The following is a 21,717-nucleotide window of genomic DNA, read 5'->3' on the forward strand; positions in this document are numbered from 1 at the left end:
GCAACCATAGGCCATGTGCGCGACACAGTCATAGTATGGGGAATAATACTGTGTAGTAATGAAATTCTTCAATGCAATTAAAAATTAAGGAGTGGTAATTTTTTACTTTATCTAAACAGTGACCTTAACCTTTAACCGATAAGCATAGATCATGTTTTGGCACATTGTTGCATTATATAATCCATAAGTGCATGTTAATGTTGTGGAGCGAAAAAATTTACCGGTACATTTTATTTCACCAAATCAAATATTATATGTTTATTTACGCCTGTGCGACGTTTCATTAAAATATACATTGTAGGAAAAAAAACTTTTCGAGAAAATGTTATTGGAAATTGTGATTATTCTATGGACACCCATTATATTATATTGTTTGAGGTTCAATTTTAAGCTCATCTGAATTTTTGAAAATAAATGATGAGTTATTGTCATCACTTGATCACTTGATCGGCGTCGGTGTCGGTGTCTGCGTCAGCGTTGCCTGGTTTTATGTTTAGGTCAGCTCTTCTAATAAACTATCAAATCTATTGCTTTTTAATTTACAACACTTATTTACCATCAAAAGCTGACTCTGTAAAGCAAGAAACATTTCTTGATTAAGTTTGGCGTTGATGTCAATTTTTCTCCTCAACGGTCAAAGCTATTGCTTTAAAACTTAGAGCAGTTATTTGCCATTAAAAGCTGACTCTGTACAGCAAGTATCGTAACTCTACATAGTTTTTTTGCAAGAATTATAGCCCCTTTGGACTTAGAAAATTTAGATTTCTTCGTTAAGGTTTGTGTTTAGTTCAGATTTTCTCCTAAACTATTAAAGCTCTTGCTTTAAAACTTGCAACACTTATTTCACCATCAAAGGCTGCCTCTGTACATTAAGAAACATAACTCCATTCTGCATTTTGCAAGAAATATGGCCACTTTTGGACTTAGAAAATATCATAAAAACACATGCATATGATAATATTTCTATCATACAGAGACCAAAAGTTGGTGCTCTTGTTTCAAATCAGTCGAGCAAGTAAGTATATTCTGGAGTTTGAAAATTCAGTGCTTAATCAAATTCTACATTGCAGAAAAATGTTCCTAGCGTAAGAAAGTGTATTAACCTTTGCCGATATTCCATAAACACAGAATGAAAGAAACTACGTTTTCTTCATATATAAATATTACACATGACTGCAGATATAAACCATTAAAATTTGTCAAATCTATTATTCAACATGTTAAAAAATCAACAACAAAAAACCAAACAAACCTGTTATTTTGCATGTTGGCGTTTCAGCACTCCAGGTACCATTTAGTTGACAAAACAAACTCTCATGGCCATGTAATGTATACCCAGTTTCACACTTATACACAACATGTGATTGAAAGGTTGTATTTACTGAACCATGATCAGTATCATTTGCTGCCGGACATTCTATTAAAAAATAAAAATATATTATTAAAAATATATTATGGTTAAAATATCTTCTGTTTCCAGGAACAACAAAATATTCATTCTCAAAGTAAATAAACTGACGTAAATTGATACTTTTTATTACATTTCAAAGGCAAACTATTTAGATATCAGAAACCCAGTTTATAAAACTTGTGGCCGCATAACAGACTGAGTATAAAACTGCACAGGCCTATATTGGCTATGTGATAATTCTGGATTTTAGGTCTTATCAACACAAGCCGAACAAAAGTACCAAACATTATACAATTGTACATTATGCTCTGTAGCTATACTTTAGAGGAATCTCTTAAAGAATAGGGAACCAGAAGGTGCTATTTATAGTAAATTCAAACTAGCCGTCATGAAATATTCATATACAAGAAGCTTCTTAAAAAAGTATAGTGCAAATGCCATAATTATTGTTTAAAATCGCCTAAATTACAGACTAAAGGCTAAATTCAGTTTTTGTTCGGTTAATATAATGATATAAAAGATCTGAACTGCTGCTATTTATAGATTTTCAAGAATGGCAAAACAAAAATATCTCAATAGAAAAGAAAAAGTATATGGATATATTCAAAAGAAAATACGTTAGATCCTTTTATATATCTTTGTGTCAGAGGCTGACTCAAACCCAAGTGTAAAACCCTAGAGTGTGCTATCATAACTGTCCAAAATGTTCTATTTAAGATTAAAGGTTGTCAATCACTTTAAGCACTGTTTAAAAAATAAAGATATTCTTTTTATATTCTGTTTGCGATTTATTTAAGGAATATAAAGATCTATGATAAAGAGGCAGAATGTAGATTTTGTTATTTTCTATCAACTTTTCTTAAAACATTTTGTTGTACCTCTTTTAATATTAAAATATTAAAAAAATGAACTGTTTTATATTTCTGATTGGAAACAGATTGATTGTCCTGGCAACTGTGATCTTGAACTTTAAATGAGTCACCCCAAATTCATTAGGGTTCATGTAACCTGAATATACAATCATCCTTAAAACTTTAAACATTGTGGGTCCACTGCTTTCTAAGTCATTGGTCTGAAACGGCTTTCAATGTTTAGTTCCCAGTGACCTCGACCTTCTAACGAAGTGACCCCAAAAACAATATAGATCGCCTACTCTGTAAGTCCAACCATCCTATGAAATTTGAAAGTTCTGTGCCAAATGGTTGTCATGTTATTGATCGGACACCATTTTCCATGTTTTGGTTTCTGTAGCTTTGACCTTTGACGGAGTGTTAAAAATGTATAGGAATCAACTACTCTGCATGTCAAGGCATCTTATAAAATATTAACATTCTAGGCTCAGGCCCCTGATACCTTGTTCTTTGATGAAGTCTTCCCAAAATCAATCCTGATCATCTACTCTGTATTTAAACCCTCTCTGTCAAGTGATTCTCAAGTTATTGATCATAAACAGTTTTCCGTGTTCCGGGCCCTGTGACCTCAGTTGGAGTGACCCCATAATCAATAGGGTCGTCTACTCTAGAAGCCCTCCCATCTATAAAATTATGAAGTTTGAAGATTCTAGATCAAATGGTTCTCGAGTTATTGATCAGAAATAAAGTGTGACGGATCTTAATTGGTTATTCCTTTTGTTATAATGTACAAGCGAAAGAAACTCTCCAATAAGCAGTATGGAATTAATAGAATTAACTGATACCTTTTGTTCTAAGTCAGAGAGTAACTAAATTTAGACCTAAAAATGCATCAGAGGCCGACATTACATGCCTGTATTAAAAACATTTCCATGGGGAGAACGCCCTGACCCCTCAATAAATTGAGGACATTACCCTCACTAGTAAATGCACCAGAGGGCAACATTTCATACCTGTATTTCAAAAATTGCCAGTGGGAAGACCCTAAACTATTAACATGGGCAGAGGCTCCCCTCCCGTACCTACCAGCACTCGGCGCTACGAGCCTTGACAGAGATGTCTTCGTTCTAGACTGGTGCCCCCACCCCAAGTCAAATATTCCTGGACCTGGCCTGAATACTCCTCCTCGTCCCGCCCCCCTTCGCCGCCCCAGTTGTCAAATCGTCCCTACGCCCCTGAAATGCTCAACTTACTCGGACGGACGGACAGAGCAAAAGCAATATTTCATTTATGTACACCCTGAAAAATGGCGTGTGGTATTACATAAGCATATCATTTTCCTACCTTTGTTTTATCAATTCACTCATTCATAGTAACTGCAGGTGTAGTATTATCATATGATTATAATAAATTAGCTTGTCCATTTTGAGTTGTACTGAACAGAATAGCTTTATCTTAGACATTTTGACCCTTTTTTATTCTTCAGACTAGACCATATTCGAGTTTTAGTGAACATTTGGTACTTTCGTTCAGCCTGTTTAGATCCGAACTCAATTCCAAGAGCTATATTCAAATTACAACAACACCAATAATAATAATGATAATAACAATAATAACAACAACTGAATAAAGTTTTCCCATGCAATACTAGTCTCATCCGGGAAGGTTACTTATAATCTTAACAACAGCATAACCTAAACATTCTAACAACATGTTATATTCAAATGCGTTTAAAAATAAGATTAAAACTGTAATGAAATAAAGTGATACAAAACTGGGAAAAAAACTATTATTCTAAATAGATCCGTGGTTTTGTTGAATATATATATAAATTTATTTAGTAAAGGACCACTGGATGGTGCTACATACCAAAAATAAAAGCTCTATGACCTGCTTTTTGACAAGAAGATTTGTAAAGTTTCCATTTCGATTGACATTGCAACCAGAGTTCTGTATGAAATTCAATCTTATAAACAATTTTAAATGAGACTATCCAAAACACATCCCTGTGAAGTTTCATCAAAACTGGCCTGATGGTTTTGGAGGAAGTGTTGTTTAAAGGAAAGTGTGGACGGACGGAAGACGTACGGACGGACGGACGAACGACAGATGGTAAGCGATCACAATAGCTCACCCTGAGCACTCTGTTTTTAGGTGAGCCAAAAAGCAAAGTTATGGAAGTTAATATGTAAACTAATAATTCAAATTTTTGTTTGAGTGTAGTTTCAAACAAATGCATGGGCAGGATGTCGAAACAATAAATTTAACTTTCCGCCATTTTCAGAGTTAAAAAAGAAGAAGACAAAAGTCGGACTTATTAGATCGGATATGTGTACTTGACCTATGATCTATTATCAAATTCAAATGCAACATATTTTATACAAAGAATTGAAAAAAAACAACAACATCACTTTGTCAAATTATCTAAGTAAACAAGGGGAATTATTTGTTTGTATAACAGGCAGGATTACGGAACTTGTTGTGTAAACAAGTATTATGATCTCAAATCTTTAAATCAAATGCTTTGACAGATTTCAGAAATATTGAAAGAAATTGTTTCATTTGGAAATTTGAGCACATATATTTTTCAAAACCAAATCAAGTATGATACTTGAAATGCGAACTTGTGTAATGATCCAAGAGAGAGATATATTTTGAGTTACTCTACTGATTCCCGGATGGGACGGTGTAGGGCAGAGTCAGGGACAGACACTGAATAGCCCCTCAAACAAATTTTCATGGGGGGTAAAATTATACAGTCAGTAATAAGTATTGTATAAACTTATTCCTTACTATTCAGTGTGCAGTTTACAGAATAGGTATCCCAAGTGCCATCCGCCAAGCACCTTGTAAAGTTGTCTCCATGTAATGTATATCCAGGATTACAGGAAATGTTGGCCACAGCACCAAATTTTGTTCCATTTGGAGTCTCTATAAAACCGTCTTGTACTGGTGTAGGCCTGCCACAATCTAAGACCAATATGCAGTGTATAGTCACTTTACAGAATAAAATACAAAATGCAATAAACGCTATGCATGGTGCCGATAAAACATATGCGTGACTTAATATATAGTTGCAGTAAAAAGTACTAATATTTTGAAAAAGGTTAATTTCACATCACGGGATTTTTAACACTAGCAATTTCACAGCCAGAAATAATAAATGCTAAAATTTGTATCGTCCTTTTTCAATTATATACTGAATTTTGATAAGGCATTGAGGCCTGTTAAGAATATTTTGGTTTGGAATACATTAATAAACAAATACTTATTTTTACGCCTTCACAGAATAAGCCAAGTTGTATATATATGGCAGAAAATACATCTTTATATGCTATAGTGTCTTAAATGTTGAAACACAAACGATATCAAATTTTATTGTTAATAATCAAGCAAAAATCGTAGATCATACAATATTTCTAACATCATTTTTTATTTGACAATGTATTGCTGCCTTCATACATACAGACAGGCCCGTAGGAAGCATTTTCAGATTGGAGGGGCACACATGTTAAAAACCAGCGGAACTATAACAGACCCAGATCTAATGAATACAGTATTCAGGGTTGTCAATAAGCTTTTGTTTAAAAGGCTGAAATAGAAAAACAGGCGACTAGGTAGGGGGCCCGGGGGCATGCTCCCCCTGAAAATTTTAAAATTCAGCGCTTCATTTCCTGCATTCTTGGGCATTATGGGAGCATTTAAGAACACTTTTACCACTGCAATTTTTATTCAATATACTCCGTATTTCAACGTTTTCAAATGAATACAGTATAATGAGTAAAGAATAAAACCCCCCTTCATTGGGCATGGGTCCGAAAAACGCTTTCTAAGGCTTTTTTATCATTTTTCACATATTCTCTTTTTGATTTGACACTAATAAGGTTAACAATACAATTGTAAAACTGCATGTCTGGTGACAGGTCACAGCTAAAATGGACTCGCTGTCAAAAATAATTCATTGCTAAGATAATTACCATAATCGGTCAAATTATTGGGACGGGGAAGGCGCCCCCTTCCCCTTGGTCCCTTTTGTTCCTACGGCCCTGTAAGTTGCAATGTGGATTGATATAAATTGATTTCTTTTGTTAGATATTACTCCTTAGACATATATCCACATTTTAGGAACATCCAAAATATTCGAAATCTTTCTACCAGGAACAAGGTTTCATAACGTTATGCTAAAATGTATGTATACGAAGCTTTCATTAGCAAACAATTCATCTATACAAGCCAATACAGAATATTGTCCTCAGAAGTAAACGGCTTGTGAGATCAATCCTATTTTTTGTAAATAGAAAACAGAATAAAAAAAAACTTTTCAATCATTTCGATAATAATTTGTTTCTTTGTTTTGGTTTTAACGCCGTTTTTCAACAGTATTTCAGTCATGTAACGGCGGGCAGTAAACCTAACCAGTGTTCCTGGATTCTGTACCAGTACAAACCTGTTCTCCGCAAGTAACTGCCAACTTCCCCACATGTATCAGAGGTGGAGGACTAATGATTTCAGACACAATGTCGTTTATCAAATAGTCACGGAGAACATACGCCCAGCCCGAGGATCGAACTCACGACTTCGCGATCCGTAGACCAACGCTCTTACCTACTGAGCTAAGCGGGCGGGCTTTCGATAATAAACAATGCATGAATATGGATATATAAGTTTTGTAATACAGCTTGGCTAATTCCACCTATTTCTGAGATTATTTAAACTTGAATAAATACCTTTATGTTGTAGGAATAACTCATTTTAACTTATGTGTTTTGTCGCTACGATGTTATCGGACTGCTGCTTATGTTTCCAAATAGAACGAGGGATATGTTGATAAGTTTAGGCAGCTATATTTTCATTATTTTAACAAGATTTAGAAACATTTGAGACGAACTAATATAGCATGTTGATAACTGAAAAGCATATAATAATTATATCCTTCATTTAAATACCTGAACTTTCCGCTGGTCAATGGATAAGATTTTCAAAGCATTTGTATAAACGTGAAGGTATACATAAAATACATGTATCTGAGACAAGAAACATTAAGAGAATGTGACCGGTTCATTCTTCATAGTACCATTTGCAGAACTGCGCTTTCAGGTGAGAAATGGGCTATTGAAATGGGATAATATATTTTCCCACTGGCTTTCATGGTTCTCATATTACCGATAATATATTTTTCTGGTCTGGTACTCACACTGTTAACAATTCGCACTTAACAGTTCGTATTTTTCAAGATAATTCTATCGATATTCTCGAATATTAGTGAATATAATATTACACGAATATAACCAAGATAACAATATCTGCAGCACCTATTACCTGGATATAGGAGATACGATTTATCAACAAACTAATTTATCATATGCTTACTTTTATCATATATATATATACAAGTTTGGCTGTTTTGGAATGATTAATTCAAGCGTAAAGAATATATTCCGCTAATAAAGATACATTTACAAGGTTAAAAAAAGTTTCGTTTCTGTCCTTCACAACAAAGAAAAATACATTGACCGAATTCATTATACTTTACTGACTAATTAGCTTAAAGCTTTTTTGTACCATTTATTCCGAATAAAATGCACAACCATGCTAAAAAATATGGAAATATGAAAAAAGTTGTGTTGTGTAGGCGCCCGATGTCATACATAAATCATTTGCAAGCTGTCACTATAGGGTTTTAATGAAATTCATCGAAACTGATTTATTTTGAAAAGTACACTTTAGATATTGTTACCCTTAATTTGACAATGTGTTTCGTTAGTGTTCCATTTTCCTGACGCTTCACACTGTATTGTCTTTGAACCATTAATGTGATACCCGTCATCACAGGTGTATGTAGCATTAGAACCATATGTTGTCATGTTTTGAGCAAAAACGAGTTTGCCATTCGTCGGCTGTGGCAACCGCCCACAATCTGTGATTAAAGAGAAAATGCGCCATTGGAAATGTTAGAACATAAGACTACTATCAGAAAAACTCAGATTAAAACTTAACGTAACAGGATTCATTATTTTTTAATCAACCATCAAACCATTTATGAAAACAAAGGCAGTTTGAATCTTAAAAAAGATATTTAATGTTGTTCTCGTAAAAGTTTAAAACTAAAGATACTAAGGGAAATAAGCAACTGAATTCATCACTATATTCCAAAAACACAATGTAACATAAGCTAAAGTCAGAAAATAAGTACATCAAAATGATTGCTAAGATTTAAATACGAACATTTTTACACGTATTTTGAGTAAATCCCTTTATATAATAACGCGCGTCTGCTAATACATAAATATATCAATTGATCAGCTACGCATACAGATAAACGATTCCAAACCGCACAATTTATTCACACATGTTTTATGAACTTTGCAAAACAGCATTTTTTAAATCTTGCTTATGCAATCGAAATAAAAATTTTGAATCTATGCATATGCAATCGAAATAAAAAATTTTTTTTACATTAATTACCGTTAATCTGACAATGTGTTAAGTAGCTACTCCAATTTCCTGTCTTCTCACACACAATATTTTCTGGGCCATCCACAGTGTATCCATCATGGCACGTAATTGTGGCATTAGATCCATATGATGTATCATTTTGTTGCAATAAGATATTTCCATTTGATGGAGTTGATAACGACCCGCAGTCTGCAAAAAAAATGTTAATAGAAAGCAAGTATCTTATTTCAGAATTAATATTGTTTGAACCAATAATAAGACATAAAAGTATCAACATTAAGAAGCATGAAACACGAACAATTAATTAATCCCAATCTTTCGTTAATCTTTCTTTGAATGGACATTACAATTCTGTTACAGCAAAATGAAAAAAATGTAGCTTGTATCAGAATTTTATCTGAGCATCCAGGCCTCTTTGCTCAAGTGTACGTATAGTAAGACTCAATATGACATTACCTTTCCGTATGCACATTGGTATATTCGCCCATGTCCCATACTCAGAACAATGAATTGTTGTAGTTGATATTTCAGTCGTTTGAGTGTCATTTAATACGTTATAGTATCCTTCATCACAATCAATATCTGCTGTAGAACTGTACTTGGTGTCATTATGATGGCGCCTATTGACTGCATTGTCGATGCTGATATCATGAACATCACCGCAGTCTAAACAATAACATACACTTAAAGGTAGTAAATTAGATTTTGATCATGTAATGGGCTTGGTAGAAAGTTTAACAAAGGACAATTTACACAAACTGCTTAAAATATATTTCATTTTCACTAGACGTACCCTTAAAATTTGATTTTCCTGTCCTGGTTGCCAAACCAAGATAAAGTTATTTTAGCATACTGGTATGGAAAAATTTAATAAACATTCTTTCAGAGGTCATGAGAACAGAAGTGCAAATGTAAAATCAGATGATATACTGAAATCAAAAGGTGTAGTCCACTTTTAATTATTTGCGTATTAAAGGGGAGTTATTGCAAAAATGCATTAAAATGATAAATCATTCATGTAATAAGCCTATATGTTTAACTTTCAAGCAGAATTATCTTTAAATAAAAAAATGTCTTAAAATGTTGCTAAAATGTGACAACCTTTAAGCTTATTAGCCCATCCATGTTTATATTAGTATATGCATGCAAGCAGTGAAAACTTGAAATATGTCGGTGAAATTAAACTGATATTTTCACTGTTCTAATGGCAACACTTGAATGCGAAAGAATACGAATCATAAATGATCCAAAAATCTTTGAAAAATACGTCAATGTGATAAAGATTATATAAATACCTGTAAAAACATAAAGATATACTCTCCACCGAAATCAGATTTAAAAGAATCTGCAGAACTCATAGAACTATTCTTAGATATCGTAACGTTAAATGGAAGTCATTCTGAAGAAAATATCCGAACGTTTTTAATTGGGTCTATATGCATCAGCTTACATTTAGGTATTTTAAAGACTGGACAGGAAAAGATCAACATTGCTTTTTGGCCTTTGAGTGTGACTTTTGGCCTCTGAGCTAGGTGTCTTGGTTTTGCGTATCATATATTATCATATTATGGGGAACGTTTGAGTCAAGTAATATCGTATTCTCTCAATGGATTACAGAGATCGTGGTTCAAATAGGAATAGAACCCTATCAACCTTTGACCTCTTGGTGTGATCTTGATGTTTAAATAGAGGTCTGTGCGTTGTGCATGAGGAGACAACTTATTACGGGAAACGATTGTGCAAATTAATATTAGAATTTCTTCATGGATATTTGAGTGACAGCCTAAAAGGGAAAAACTCTGTTTACCTTTGACCGACAAGTTTGATCATGACCCTTTGATCTAGGTGCGTGAATTAATGTTGTGCATAACATGTCGTTTCTAATTGGATACATTTTTGCCAAGTAATATTAAAATCCCTCATGAATTGTGAAGTTACAGACCGGACAGAAAAAAAACCCTAAATGCGTGAGCTTGACCTTCAATCTTATGGTCCAGGTTTTGCGAATGACATTTCGAATCATCAAGGGAAATACTTATACCAACGTATATCTAAATCCTGTTTAGCATGACAAAGATATAGACAGGACATGAGAAAAGCCCTTTTGACTTTTGATCTTGAAATGTAACCATTGACTCCAAGCTTGGGTTCTGGGTGCTGTCACGTCATCTGATTATGGGTTATACTGTAATAATCCTTTGATGGATGACAGAATTTTGGACACTGTTAACAATTAACCGTTAAGTATGTCTTTGACCACCAAACTAAGGTTCCGAATAATATAAATAACATTTTGTCTCATAATGGGGTACATTTGTGTCAAGTGATACAAAATCCCTTCAAAGATTGTTGACCGGACAGAAAGAAAGCCCTGTTGATAGTTTTCCTCCAAGTGTGACATTGAGCTTGGGGGCCTGGTTTTGCGCGTGAAATGTTGTTTCGTCATAGGGAACCTTATGAATGATAAAGATAAATGGACCAGACACAAAATTGCAGACGGAATGACAGACAGACGGACAGGTGGACGGGTGGACTGCAAAGCGCAATCCTATTGTCCCTGAAACTGGTTTTAAACCAGTTTGGGGCTAATAAATACTATATCAAAAGATTAGATTTCTAAGATTAGACAGTGCTGAAATAATGATAAATTTAAAGTAAATACGTTTATCCTACTTTAAGCAAAGTAGTATATAATATTATGTAATTTTAAATTTCCCGATAATTACACAAAACATAGATTAAAAATGGCTAAAATATGATAAAATTTAATACCTTTATCCTACTCTAAAGATTCTAACAAGTAGTATATAATATTATGTATTTTTAGATTTCCCGATAACAATGCAAAACATGATAACATAAATTCCATAAAGAGAAATTACAAGTTACCTTTTCTGACACACGTAGGTTGATTTATCCATGTTCCATTCTCGTTACATCTCATCAAAGTACTTGTAATTCCTTCTTTCTGACTTTCATTTTGTTCTCTGTATCCCGCATCACAGCTTATATTTACTATTGAGTTGTATTCCGTACCGTTCATTTCAAGAATGTCAATAGTATTTGATATATTCAACTGCTTTGAACTTCCACAATCTGTGATTTGAAAAGATTGATTTGAGACTATAGGCACATGTAAATGAATCCAAGCAAAACTAGAACTGTCACAGGAGAGACGAATACCCCTACAATACGGCCATGCCACAGATAAATGGCAACGATAAGAAAGAGATGGCAACAAGAAGCTGCAAGTTAAATCAAACTTGACCTGTTTTTCATGATGTTACACCTGTGTACCAAAAACATTTAAATATGTCAATAGCTGTCACTGGAGTGTTTAATGACTCAAATGGTGGGTGAATATTGCACAATAGCTTGAGTCTGTGTTAAAAGATATGAAATAATAAGCAATGTACAGATAAAGTGTATCAAAACACTATATAAGTATAATTCTAAGCAAAAAAAAACATAATTCAGGAAATATTGGTGCAAGAGTTATGCACCTTGTGTCATATGATGTGGGTGATGATCTGGAACAACTACTGTGAGATTAAAACAAATGCATTTCGTAATAAATGAGATATATTGAAAGTGCATCAAAATTGACCTAACATTCTAAGTAAAAGGGGCATAACTCATGAAAAATCGGTGCCAGAGTTATGCTTCTTGTGTAAAATGATATGGGTGATAAGGTGGAACATCTATTTTATGTTTGAATCAAATCCATTCTGTAATAACTGAGATATAGTGAAAATGCATCAAATCTAACCTTATATTCTAAGTAAAAGGGGCATAATTCATGAAAAATTTGTGTCAGAGTTCTGCACATTGTGTCACATGATGTGCGTGATAAGATGTAACATTTATTTTAAATCTGAATTAAATCCATTCAGTAATAACTGAGATAGTGAAAATGCATCAAAATTAACGTTTAATTCTAAGTAAAAGGCAAAAACAAAACTGACACCAATATACACACCTCCAAACATGTTTAGTGGGGGTATAATAATAGCAGACTCTATTTGACTGAGTCTGGTTATAACAGGTTATCAAAAAAGTACCACTTCCAACACAGCTTTAACACGTGATAAAACAGAATTGACTCCGTGACCCCAAATTACCAGCAAATATTACATCATTGAATTCAGTCGAAATAATGATATAATTTGTTTACGGTCCAATGGTTTGCTTGAAGTATAAAGTTAACTGGATAAAACGGCTATAATCTCGGGTAATACCGACAGTCATCAGTTATCGACACCCTAATTGTAAAAGTTCATTTATGTTAATGCTACAGTATGTTACATTTTCTGTGACGTTTATATGACGTCACAAGTTCTTTCTAAATGTCTGTGAGTCGAAGCGAAACTCATGCGCACTATCGTTTTATATCAAGATATTGTTTATTCTGACAGGACGTATCTCCAACAGCAATATTTGGAAGAGTTATTGAAAGTCGTAAGGTGGATAGTGTTGTCTCTCTTGAAATTGCTTTTATAAATTTAGTAATTTTCGCGTTTGCAACACGAGGACAGATAGGAAAGATCTCCTTGACAACAATTATGGAGGAAAATATTACCAAGATGCCAAGGAGACAGAAAAGAATGGGGTGTCGATATCTGCCGACATAAAAACATTCTGTCGGCAGTTTTCGACCCCATTAGATAATTCATACCCTAGATTGTTTCCCTAACCTGTCAATTTAGATATTTTATGCTTCTGTCAGAACAGAACAGATCTTTATCATATACATATATAAATTCTGTAAAAAAATCGGCTTTTATTTCACAAGTAAATATGAATAGGCAGGAAAAATCTGTATTGTACCTTTTGAATTGTATGTTGCCGGACTACCTTCATTAACATGCATGACCTGACACAGTTCTTTACATAGCATACATAAATCCTCACTAAGTTTAATTATAACAATAGCTAGATCTGGGATTGTAGTTGGCTCTCGTGGATTTTGCAAGGTCGGATCACACTCGGTGAGATCAGTCTGGCAAATATCCACTCGAACATTGGAATACAGCATCCAAGATTGAGCTGCTGTTATAATAGCCCTATTTTACTGAGGCTTTTAGAGCTTCCCTTATAAAAAAAAGGTAACTGCTATTCAGCGCTCGACCTAGTTTCTTAGAAAAAGAGGCAGGGATTCTGTCGGTCTGTCTGTTTATTAATGTGTCTGTTCGTTTGTCTGTGTAATGAAATAGAAGCATTTTTGGTTGCCCTATATCGCTAACATGAGTACCATTGCTCTAAAAGATAAGATCAAGGTTTGACAAAGATCACATAGGCATTCACATTAAATATCATCAGGATAAATATATTTTGTAACAGTTCTTTTTGACCTACGGGTTAAATACTAGTCAGGGCCAATCTCCATACCAAGTTTGAGAGTACTAGGCTCAAATGCTGCATTTTGTACTAGCATGACTGAGGTATATTCATTTACATAAAATAAAGGGAGGTGATTTGTCATAAATTCAGTCAAAAGTTTTTTACCCATTGTCCGAGTCCATCTGATGGCATAAATGACATTTCAAATCATTGTCTTTATTGGTTACTGAGATACATCAATTTTAATTTGAAACAAAAGGAGGTAATTTGACATAAGTCAGTCCGTAGTTTTCTACCCTGATTGTCTCAGTCCAGCTAATGAAAATAATGGAATTTCAAATGAGGTCTATAAATACCTACTGAGATAAAAACATCTTTAATAAAATCAGGGGTAATCATGCATTGGCATATACACATAGAAGATACAGAGTACAAGCCTTTACAACAATATATTAGAAAATTATTCATATCAATATACGTTCAATCAAGAGTTATCTAACATGACTATTTCTTACCATAAAAGACATAGATAACGTTTCAAACCAATCTCATTAGAAGCTGCTAGGTATATTCATTTACATAAAAAAGGAGGTAATTTGTCATAAATTCAGTCAATATGTACCTTCAATGATTGTCCAAGTCAATCTGATGGCATAAATGAAATTTCAGATCAGTATCTTCATTAGTTACAGATATATACCATTTTAATTTAAAATAAAGGGAAGTAATTTGACAAAAAATCAGTCCATAGTTATCTGCCCTGTTGTCTTAGTCCAACTAATGACAATAAGAATTTCAAAAGAATCCTATAAGTACTTACTGATATAAATCCATTTTGATTAAAATCAGGGGCGGTAATTAGATATAAAATAACTCCGGAACCTTTGTTGGGACTGACAGATTCATCATGGAATCCAAGATTTATTGTTGTTGAAGATATTTTGCAAATTTGTATAAAATCAAACCATGAAGGAAGTCTCTATATGGCTGCAAAAGGGGTCATAAAACTGGAACCCATGATTGGATCTGGCCAGTTTTTGAAAGGAACCGAGATACATGCCCATACAAGTTGTGTGCAAGTTTGATTAAAATCAAATGCAAACTGTGGTCTCTATCGTGTTTACAAGGAAATTGTGAACCGACGGACGGACGAAGGACGGACGATGGACGAAGAGCGATCACAAAAGCTCACCCTGTCACTACGTAGACAGTGAGCTAAAACAGTAAGGCCATGAAAAGGCTAGGTTTACAGAATGTAACTGTGTATGAAAACCTTACCATGCTTACTCGAATAAAAAATCTATGAAACTAAGGGGCTTGGACACCTCTTATATATTCTCTACAGTTGCATACTAGTATTCTAGATGTTGAAAAGTATTGCGCTTTGTCATTTATTGACTTTAAAAAGTTCTAATGACTGTATACTAAGTTTAGAGCTAGTCTAGGTCTACTCACATCAAGGAAAAGGCACCGACCTTATACACACGGTCAATATGCAATCTAGCTCTAGCAAAAATGATGGTAAGTCTTAAACATCTTGCAACTTATTATCGTTTTTGTTTATATATTTTTAAGCGTTACAACTGACATCTCTTATCTCCTAGCTTACTCATCGTGTGTCAACATACTTATTTGACTTTTTTTTTTAAATGTGAGGGTGTCCGTAACTACCGAATGGTGTCGGTAACTGCCTCCCTGACTCTTTGTATGTGTGGTTTTCTTATACTCGTATTTCCTCACAGCTGTTGCTATATGGACTATTTGATGATGTGGATGGATTAATAACGTTGAAAATCGGTTTCAATTAAAATTATCGTAATTATTCAAATTCAATGACTGTTATTAACACGTTTCTGTAAATTCCACATTTATAAAGTCAGGGGAACTACATGTATCTCAAACTAATTTTAAAGATATACTATGGCTCATATCCTGGTCAAAAGCAATGGTAGACTCATACAATAACAGGTTCAAATGAACATAATCACACAGCAGTTATAGGCACAGCATCTAAACCAATGTTAAAAAATTAAGCCGTTTCAGGAAACTAAAAGAAAATCTTAAAAAAGGCTTATATGGTTATTTCCTGTCAAAATTCATATTCGCCTCAAATTGACAGACTTAATTGTTATTGCTTTCTAGAAAAAAGTTTTTTTTTGCCATCTGAATGTCATAACACTCACAGACTAAAAGAGGAGTGAAGCCAGACTTAAATACATTTTCATGTCCTAACTGGAATATATTGAATAGTGTATCTCCTTTCTGAATCGAAATAAATCTTAAGTCAAATGGTATGAAAACCAAATTGTTTGTAAAATATTTAAAGCATACATGTATATGGAAATGTGCAAGATTTAACGCAATGCTAAATGTTAATTATCATTCGGAAAAAAGATAAAAATAGGTTAAACCCTAATCTGAATAAAGTTCCTGCACACTGAAACAGTTCAATATTCTCCCGCAATATTTGAACAATTCATGTCTTAAATACCGTATAACGGGTTATTTCTGCGGTCAAAATATTCTGCGTTTTGGTCCAAGAAATTGTGAAAGAAATTTCTGCGTGTTTAAGTTCTGCGTTTTCACATAAAAGGAAGAGAAATTTCTGCGTTTTCCATACCAAGGAGGAGGTAACTCCCCGCATGATCGGACGTCGTGAGAATGATAGCGTATGAAAACAATAAACTAAATTACCGGTAACTGCTGTGAAGTAGCATTGCTTTTAATGAATACATTGTAGGATATAATAACATGTGAATTGAACAAAAATAAGTCCAACAACAATTGTACACACTACAACTGCAAACTACGGTATATCAGCATAACGGTTACACAAGTATAAAGGTAACTAAGGCATAGTTCGGAAGATATTTACAAGGGATTAATAAGAACAACTCATTAATGACAAGAGAAATTCACTCAGTTTATTACATTCACAAAACAAACACAAAAAACAACAAGAAACGTTTTCTGAGGTATTAACAGTTATGACTTTGATAGACCATCACACCTAATTATACCATTATCGTTAATTGTTAGATGGCGACGGTAATTTCAAATAATGAGACAATGCCATTGTGAACTTCGGATTGCATCTGGTAACATTTCGCGTAACAACGTTGATGAAAAAATGCAGATGTTTTTTCTGCGTTTTAAATTTTTGCTTGATGAATATTCCGCTGGAAATATTTTTGCGATTCTACCGAGAGACCGCAGAAACGCAGAAATATTTCCCCCGTAGAAATAACCCGCTATACGGTAGAAGGTTCTCTGCAAATATATTCTACTCTACTAATAATGTAAAGTGTTTGATATTTTAATTTTATTTTGTTTCTTGTTCTAAAAGTCTACCACACCACTCCCTAAAACGAGAAATTCGGTAAGGTATATATAGTCACCGATTAAGTATAAGCATGCGAAATTCTTTTAATTTTGCATGAATTATAACTTAATGTTTAAAGCAACACGACAAAATAAATGTGTATCAAGGAATAAGGGCTTTTAATAATGAACGATCATGCACGAATAAAAATTACATATTCAGTTGAATTTGTTGAAGTTTACTAGAAATGTACTTAAGTTATTGTAATTATCCATAACGTTCGTTTGATATAAAATGATACACTAATTAAACAAGAATGTTATAAGGCAGGACGTGTGAAACTTTGTCAAGTAATAACAAAAAGGTGTATATGGCGTTACCTTTCTGTACGCATGTAGGCATGTTCACCCATATTCCATGTTCCGAACAATTTATTGTTGTAGTTGATATTCCAGTTGTCTGAGTTTGATTATGGTTATAGTATCCTTCATCACAGTCTATATCTGCTGTAGACATGTACTTGGTGTCATTATGCAGGCGTCTATGGACTGCATTGTCTATACTGATATTATACAAATCACCACAATCTGTAAAGGAAATTATCAAAACTTACATAGACAAAGACATAAATTTTCTTACAGCACCTAATTTTATGCTATTCTTTGGTATATATTTTCATCAAAACTTTAATTGTATGGAAGCCGGTCGTTTTCTTTTTCAAAATTATATACATTCTATTTTCACATATCAATTTTAGCATCCAATGGTAAGTCAAAATTGCTATAATATATATATCATAATATCATAATCCTTGACTTGAATTCTGCTGAACGGTTTGACATACTTTCTTATACATAAATGTGCTTATTATACATCACATATTATTAAACATTTCTGAATGTCCTGACATTTACTGTGCAAACACTAAAAAAACATTCAAAAAAATTAATATTTACCTTTCCTGACACACGTCGGCTGGTTTTCCCACGTTCCATTTTCGTTACATCTTATTAAAATACTCGTAATTCCGTCTGACTGACGTTCATTTTGTTCTGTATATCCCGCATCACAGCTAATATTTGCTATCGAGTTGTATGCCGTGCCATTAATGAGATCCCTTTTCTCAGCATTTGGTATATTCAACTTGCTTAAGTCTCCACATTCTGGGATATTTTAAATACACAATTGTATCACTGACATCATGTATACTTTTATGTGTAATTTTAGAAATAGGAAATTATATTTGAACACAACGAATGGCACGTAAGATGATGTAATTAGTCCGAGTGCAAATGGTGTACTAAAATGTTTTGTATGTCATTTTCAATCTAAATCGAGTGTTTAAAATTTGAAATATAATAAAAACAATCTGAATAAATTTACACATCATTTGTATGTGGCGTTACCTTTCCGTACACACGCGGGTATATCAACCCATGTTCCATGCTCAGAACAACTTATCGTTGTAGTAGATATTCCAGCTGATTGATGTTGAACTTTGTTGTAGTATCCTTCGTCACAATCTATATCTGCTGTTGATTTGTACTTGGTGCCATTATGTAGACGTCTATGGGCTGCATTGTTTATGCTGATGCTGTGTACATGGCCGCAATCTAAGTATAGTCAAATAAATTTTCAAAATCTATGGCAAACAATCGTTTACAAATATCTGTTACAAGTAGCTAATAATACAATAGCTACACGTTAAAAGTTTTGATTAATAACAAGCAAACTCTTCTTCAATCATAATAGCATCTGGTAGACTTCACTTAAAGTCTATTCCACCTATTACGTTTACCTCGTTTCTGAATTATCAGTATCGATAAAATCGTCCAAAAACCATATTTATATACCATACATCAATATCTCTAGACATGTTTTTCATTTTTATAATAAAGTGTATTTTAAAGATATAATCTTGGATTTTTCTTTTTTCCCCATAGGCCGTAATGCTATATGACGTTACGTCGACTTTCCAATATGGCGGCGTCCGTAGCGCAACTAACTAGGGGTCAACTCAAAATTAAAACGCCCGAGTTAATATTTGAAAATACTGTGTTTGTTATCGTATTATGCTAATTCTTGGGGAATTCATGTCAGGCCACCTCAACATGAATAAATAAATAAATAAATAAGAAAATAGAAAGAAACAAACACAAAAATCAATGGCATTCTAAAAACAAATGTGCGTGCGAGCGTCTCGATATTTTAATAACACATGGGTATTCTTCTTATATTATGTTTTCTGTTGTTAAACCGGAAAATTATAATATAACTTGACTTCTGTGGATGTGACCTAGATAGATATTACCTCCCGGAAGTATTTTTATGGATTTAGTTAATAAAAGTGGAAACTAAACTTCGCAGTCCGTCAGGATATTCCCTTTCAATCACGTCACATTAATCTGAACGGACAGGACAAGGAAAAAAATGTTTTAAACATAAAATGGTTAGATGTCTACTACTCGAAATATTTGCGTTGAAATACGTTCATAATTACAAAAACTATCTTGACCGTTTAGAAATAGAAATATTGGGTTTTCCTAAATAATTTTGTTAACATTTCTGTATTTTTTAGTTATATTTAGGACCCAGATCTAATTTATAAAGAAATATCAGTTTATGTAAATGTTCCACTGAAAGGCCAAATTTTTATATTGGACCAGTGACGGAAAACATACAGAAAAGTAACGTAAACAAATTTTTTCTTTAAGACTCCATATTTATGTTGCATGTAAACTCCTTTAGTCACCACTGTCGATTAAAAATGTAGAACGGACAATGGCCTCTTTTTCAAAGGTAACAATTTAACGTTTTACTGACAGGGTGTAAAATTCCACTCGCCCGCTCGCATTGGCGAGTTAAAGTCTGAGTAGGACGAGTGGACCTCGCTGTATACTCGACCGATCGGGCGAGTGGTTTTTTACTTCCTTACTTTACCAAAATTCAGAAATTACAACTCCAAAACCTCAACAAACTTTGAGATGGTTCAGTCGCTACCTGGATTGACTGGAATTTACCCGCAAATCGTAAAGATATCAAAACGTCATGCCGGTAATTTTCCATTCCACAAGCACGTGCGACCTGTCGTATTAAATATCTAATTTATATCGACACGTACACAAAAACCGTGCGTAGTGCATTCATTTTTTAACATTTTCGCTTCAAGTTTTCAACACCTCTTGAGAAATAATACTATTTGAATTCTATAATGATTTTAATAAGATATCGACAGAAATGTAGGCAAAATTCTATAAAACGGTCGAATTTTCATATAATCATTTGTAAAAATTCAAACAGCGCGATCTTAGTTACTTATTTCATTCGAAAAGTAAATAAATGATGAATACTCTGGGCATAAAATTCAGACTTTTGACCAGAAAGAACAAAAAACAGAATAAAAAAATCTTAAATAATGAAAAAGCGGCAGCAATTACAATACATAGAGTAAAACGATTTTTGGCAAACAGATTTCTGTTAGTGCGGCAGAATAGGTTACGTGACCTCGTGAACGTAAATAGAAATGCGATTTTAAAATAAAGCAATGTGATGTCACTGCGGTTTTTATTAAGTTTTAAATGAATCTTTGTACATGTATTTTTTACCAACAATTTAAAAGTTTTTTTGTCAAACAATAATGTAAATTCCTTGAGGGCAAATAGGTCACAGAGGTAGGATATCCGCTATAGTAACTATCGTTTGAGACATTTACCTTTTATACAGGATATAGCACATTCGCTTTTGATAAAAAATTAAAGAAGAAACTTTTTATTGATTTCTATTTCTCAGCAATTTTAAAGGTGGTTAATCAGATTTTGGTCAACTTTCAGATTTTTTAAAAACTTTACCAACTGATAATTTACACTTATTTGTGTTTATCAAGTTCTTAATACACATCAGATTTTCACTGGAAGAATTTTTAAACTATGATTTTCCTATCCTGGTTGCCCAACCAACATACATTGCCTAAGGAATGTTATGAATATAAGCACTACTGTATTAGAGTTGTAAAAGATTTGCATTGACAAGAACATATCTTGCCAAATTCATTAGAAATGCAACTTTATAAAATTATTATTACCTCCCTTTGTCTATCTTGGTTGCGCAACCCAGATAGATTTAAAATAAATCATTTCCAAAGCTACACTTTGCTTCAAAACTTGCCTTTTGTTTCAGATAGTTGTAATATTCCAATATATATCAAGTGCAAATGTAAAACTAGAAATTATATTGAAATTAAAAGAAATAATCCACGTTTTAAACACTTTTGTATTAAAGGGAGATAATTACAAAATTTCTTAAGAAGTAATAAATCATACATTTCCAATAGGTATCTA

The 21,717-nt window shown here is 33.4% G+C and overlaps 1 protein-coding gene across 1 annotated transcript in view; it reads right to left on the reverse strand.

Moving 5' to 3' along the window:
- LOC123560888 (sushi, von Willebrand factor type A, EGF and pentraxin domain-containing protein 1-like) overlaps positions 1–21,717 on the reverse strand; it is an 87,162-nt gene that overhangs the window by 25,764 nt on the left and 39,681 nt on the right. The window contains exons 6-14 of the mRNA XM_053516825.1: positions 18,787–18,993; positions 18,337–18,543; positions 17,761–17,967; positions 11,608–11,814; positions 9,175–9,384; positions 8,728–8,907; positions 8,000–8,179; positions 5,056–5,232; positions 1,253–1,417 (exon numbers count right to left, since the gene is read on the reverse strand). Of these exons, the coding sequence (XP_053372800.1) occupies positions 1,253–1,417; positions 5,056–5,232; positions 8,000–8,179; positions 8,728–8,907; positions 9,175–9,384; positions 11,608–11,814; positions 17,761–17,967; positions 18,337–18,543; positions 18,787–18,993 (1,740 nt within the window). The remainder of the gene's footprint in view (positions 1–1,252; positions 1,418–5,055; positions 5,233–7,999; positions 8,180–8,727; positions 8,908–9,174; positions 9,385–11,607; positions 11,815–17,760; positions 17,968–18,336; positions 18,544–18,786; positions 18,994–21,717) is intronic.

Source organism: Mercenaria mercenaria, chromosome 10 (assembly GCF_021730395.1).
Source record: "Mercenaria mercenaria strain notata chromosome 10, MADL_Memer_1, whole genome shotgun sequence".
In the NCBI taxonomy this organism is placed as follows: Eukaryota; Metazoa; Mollusca; class Bivalvia; order Venerida; family Veneridae; genus Mercenaria; species Mercenaria mercenaria.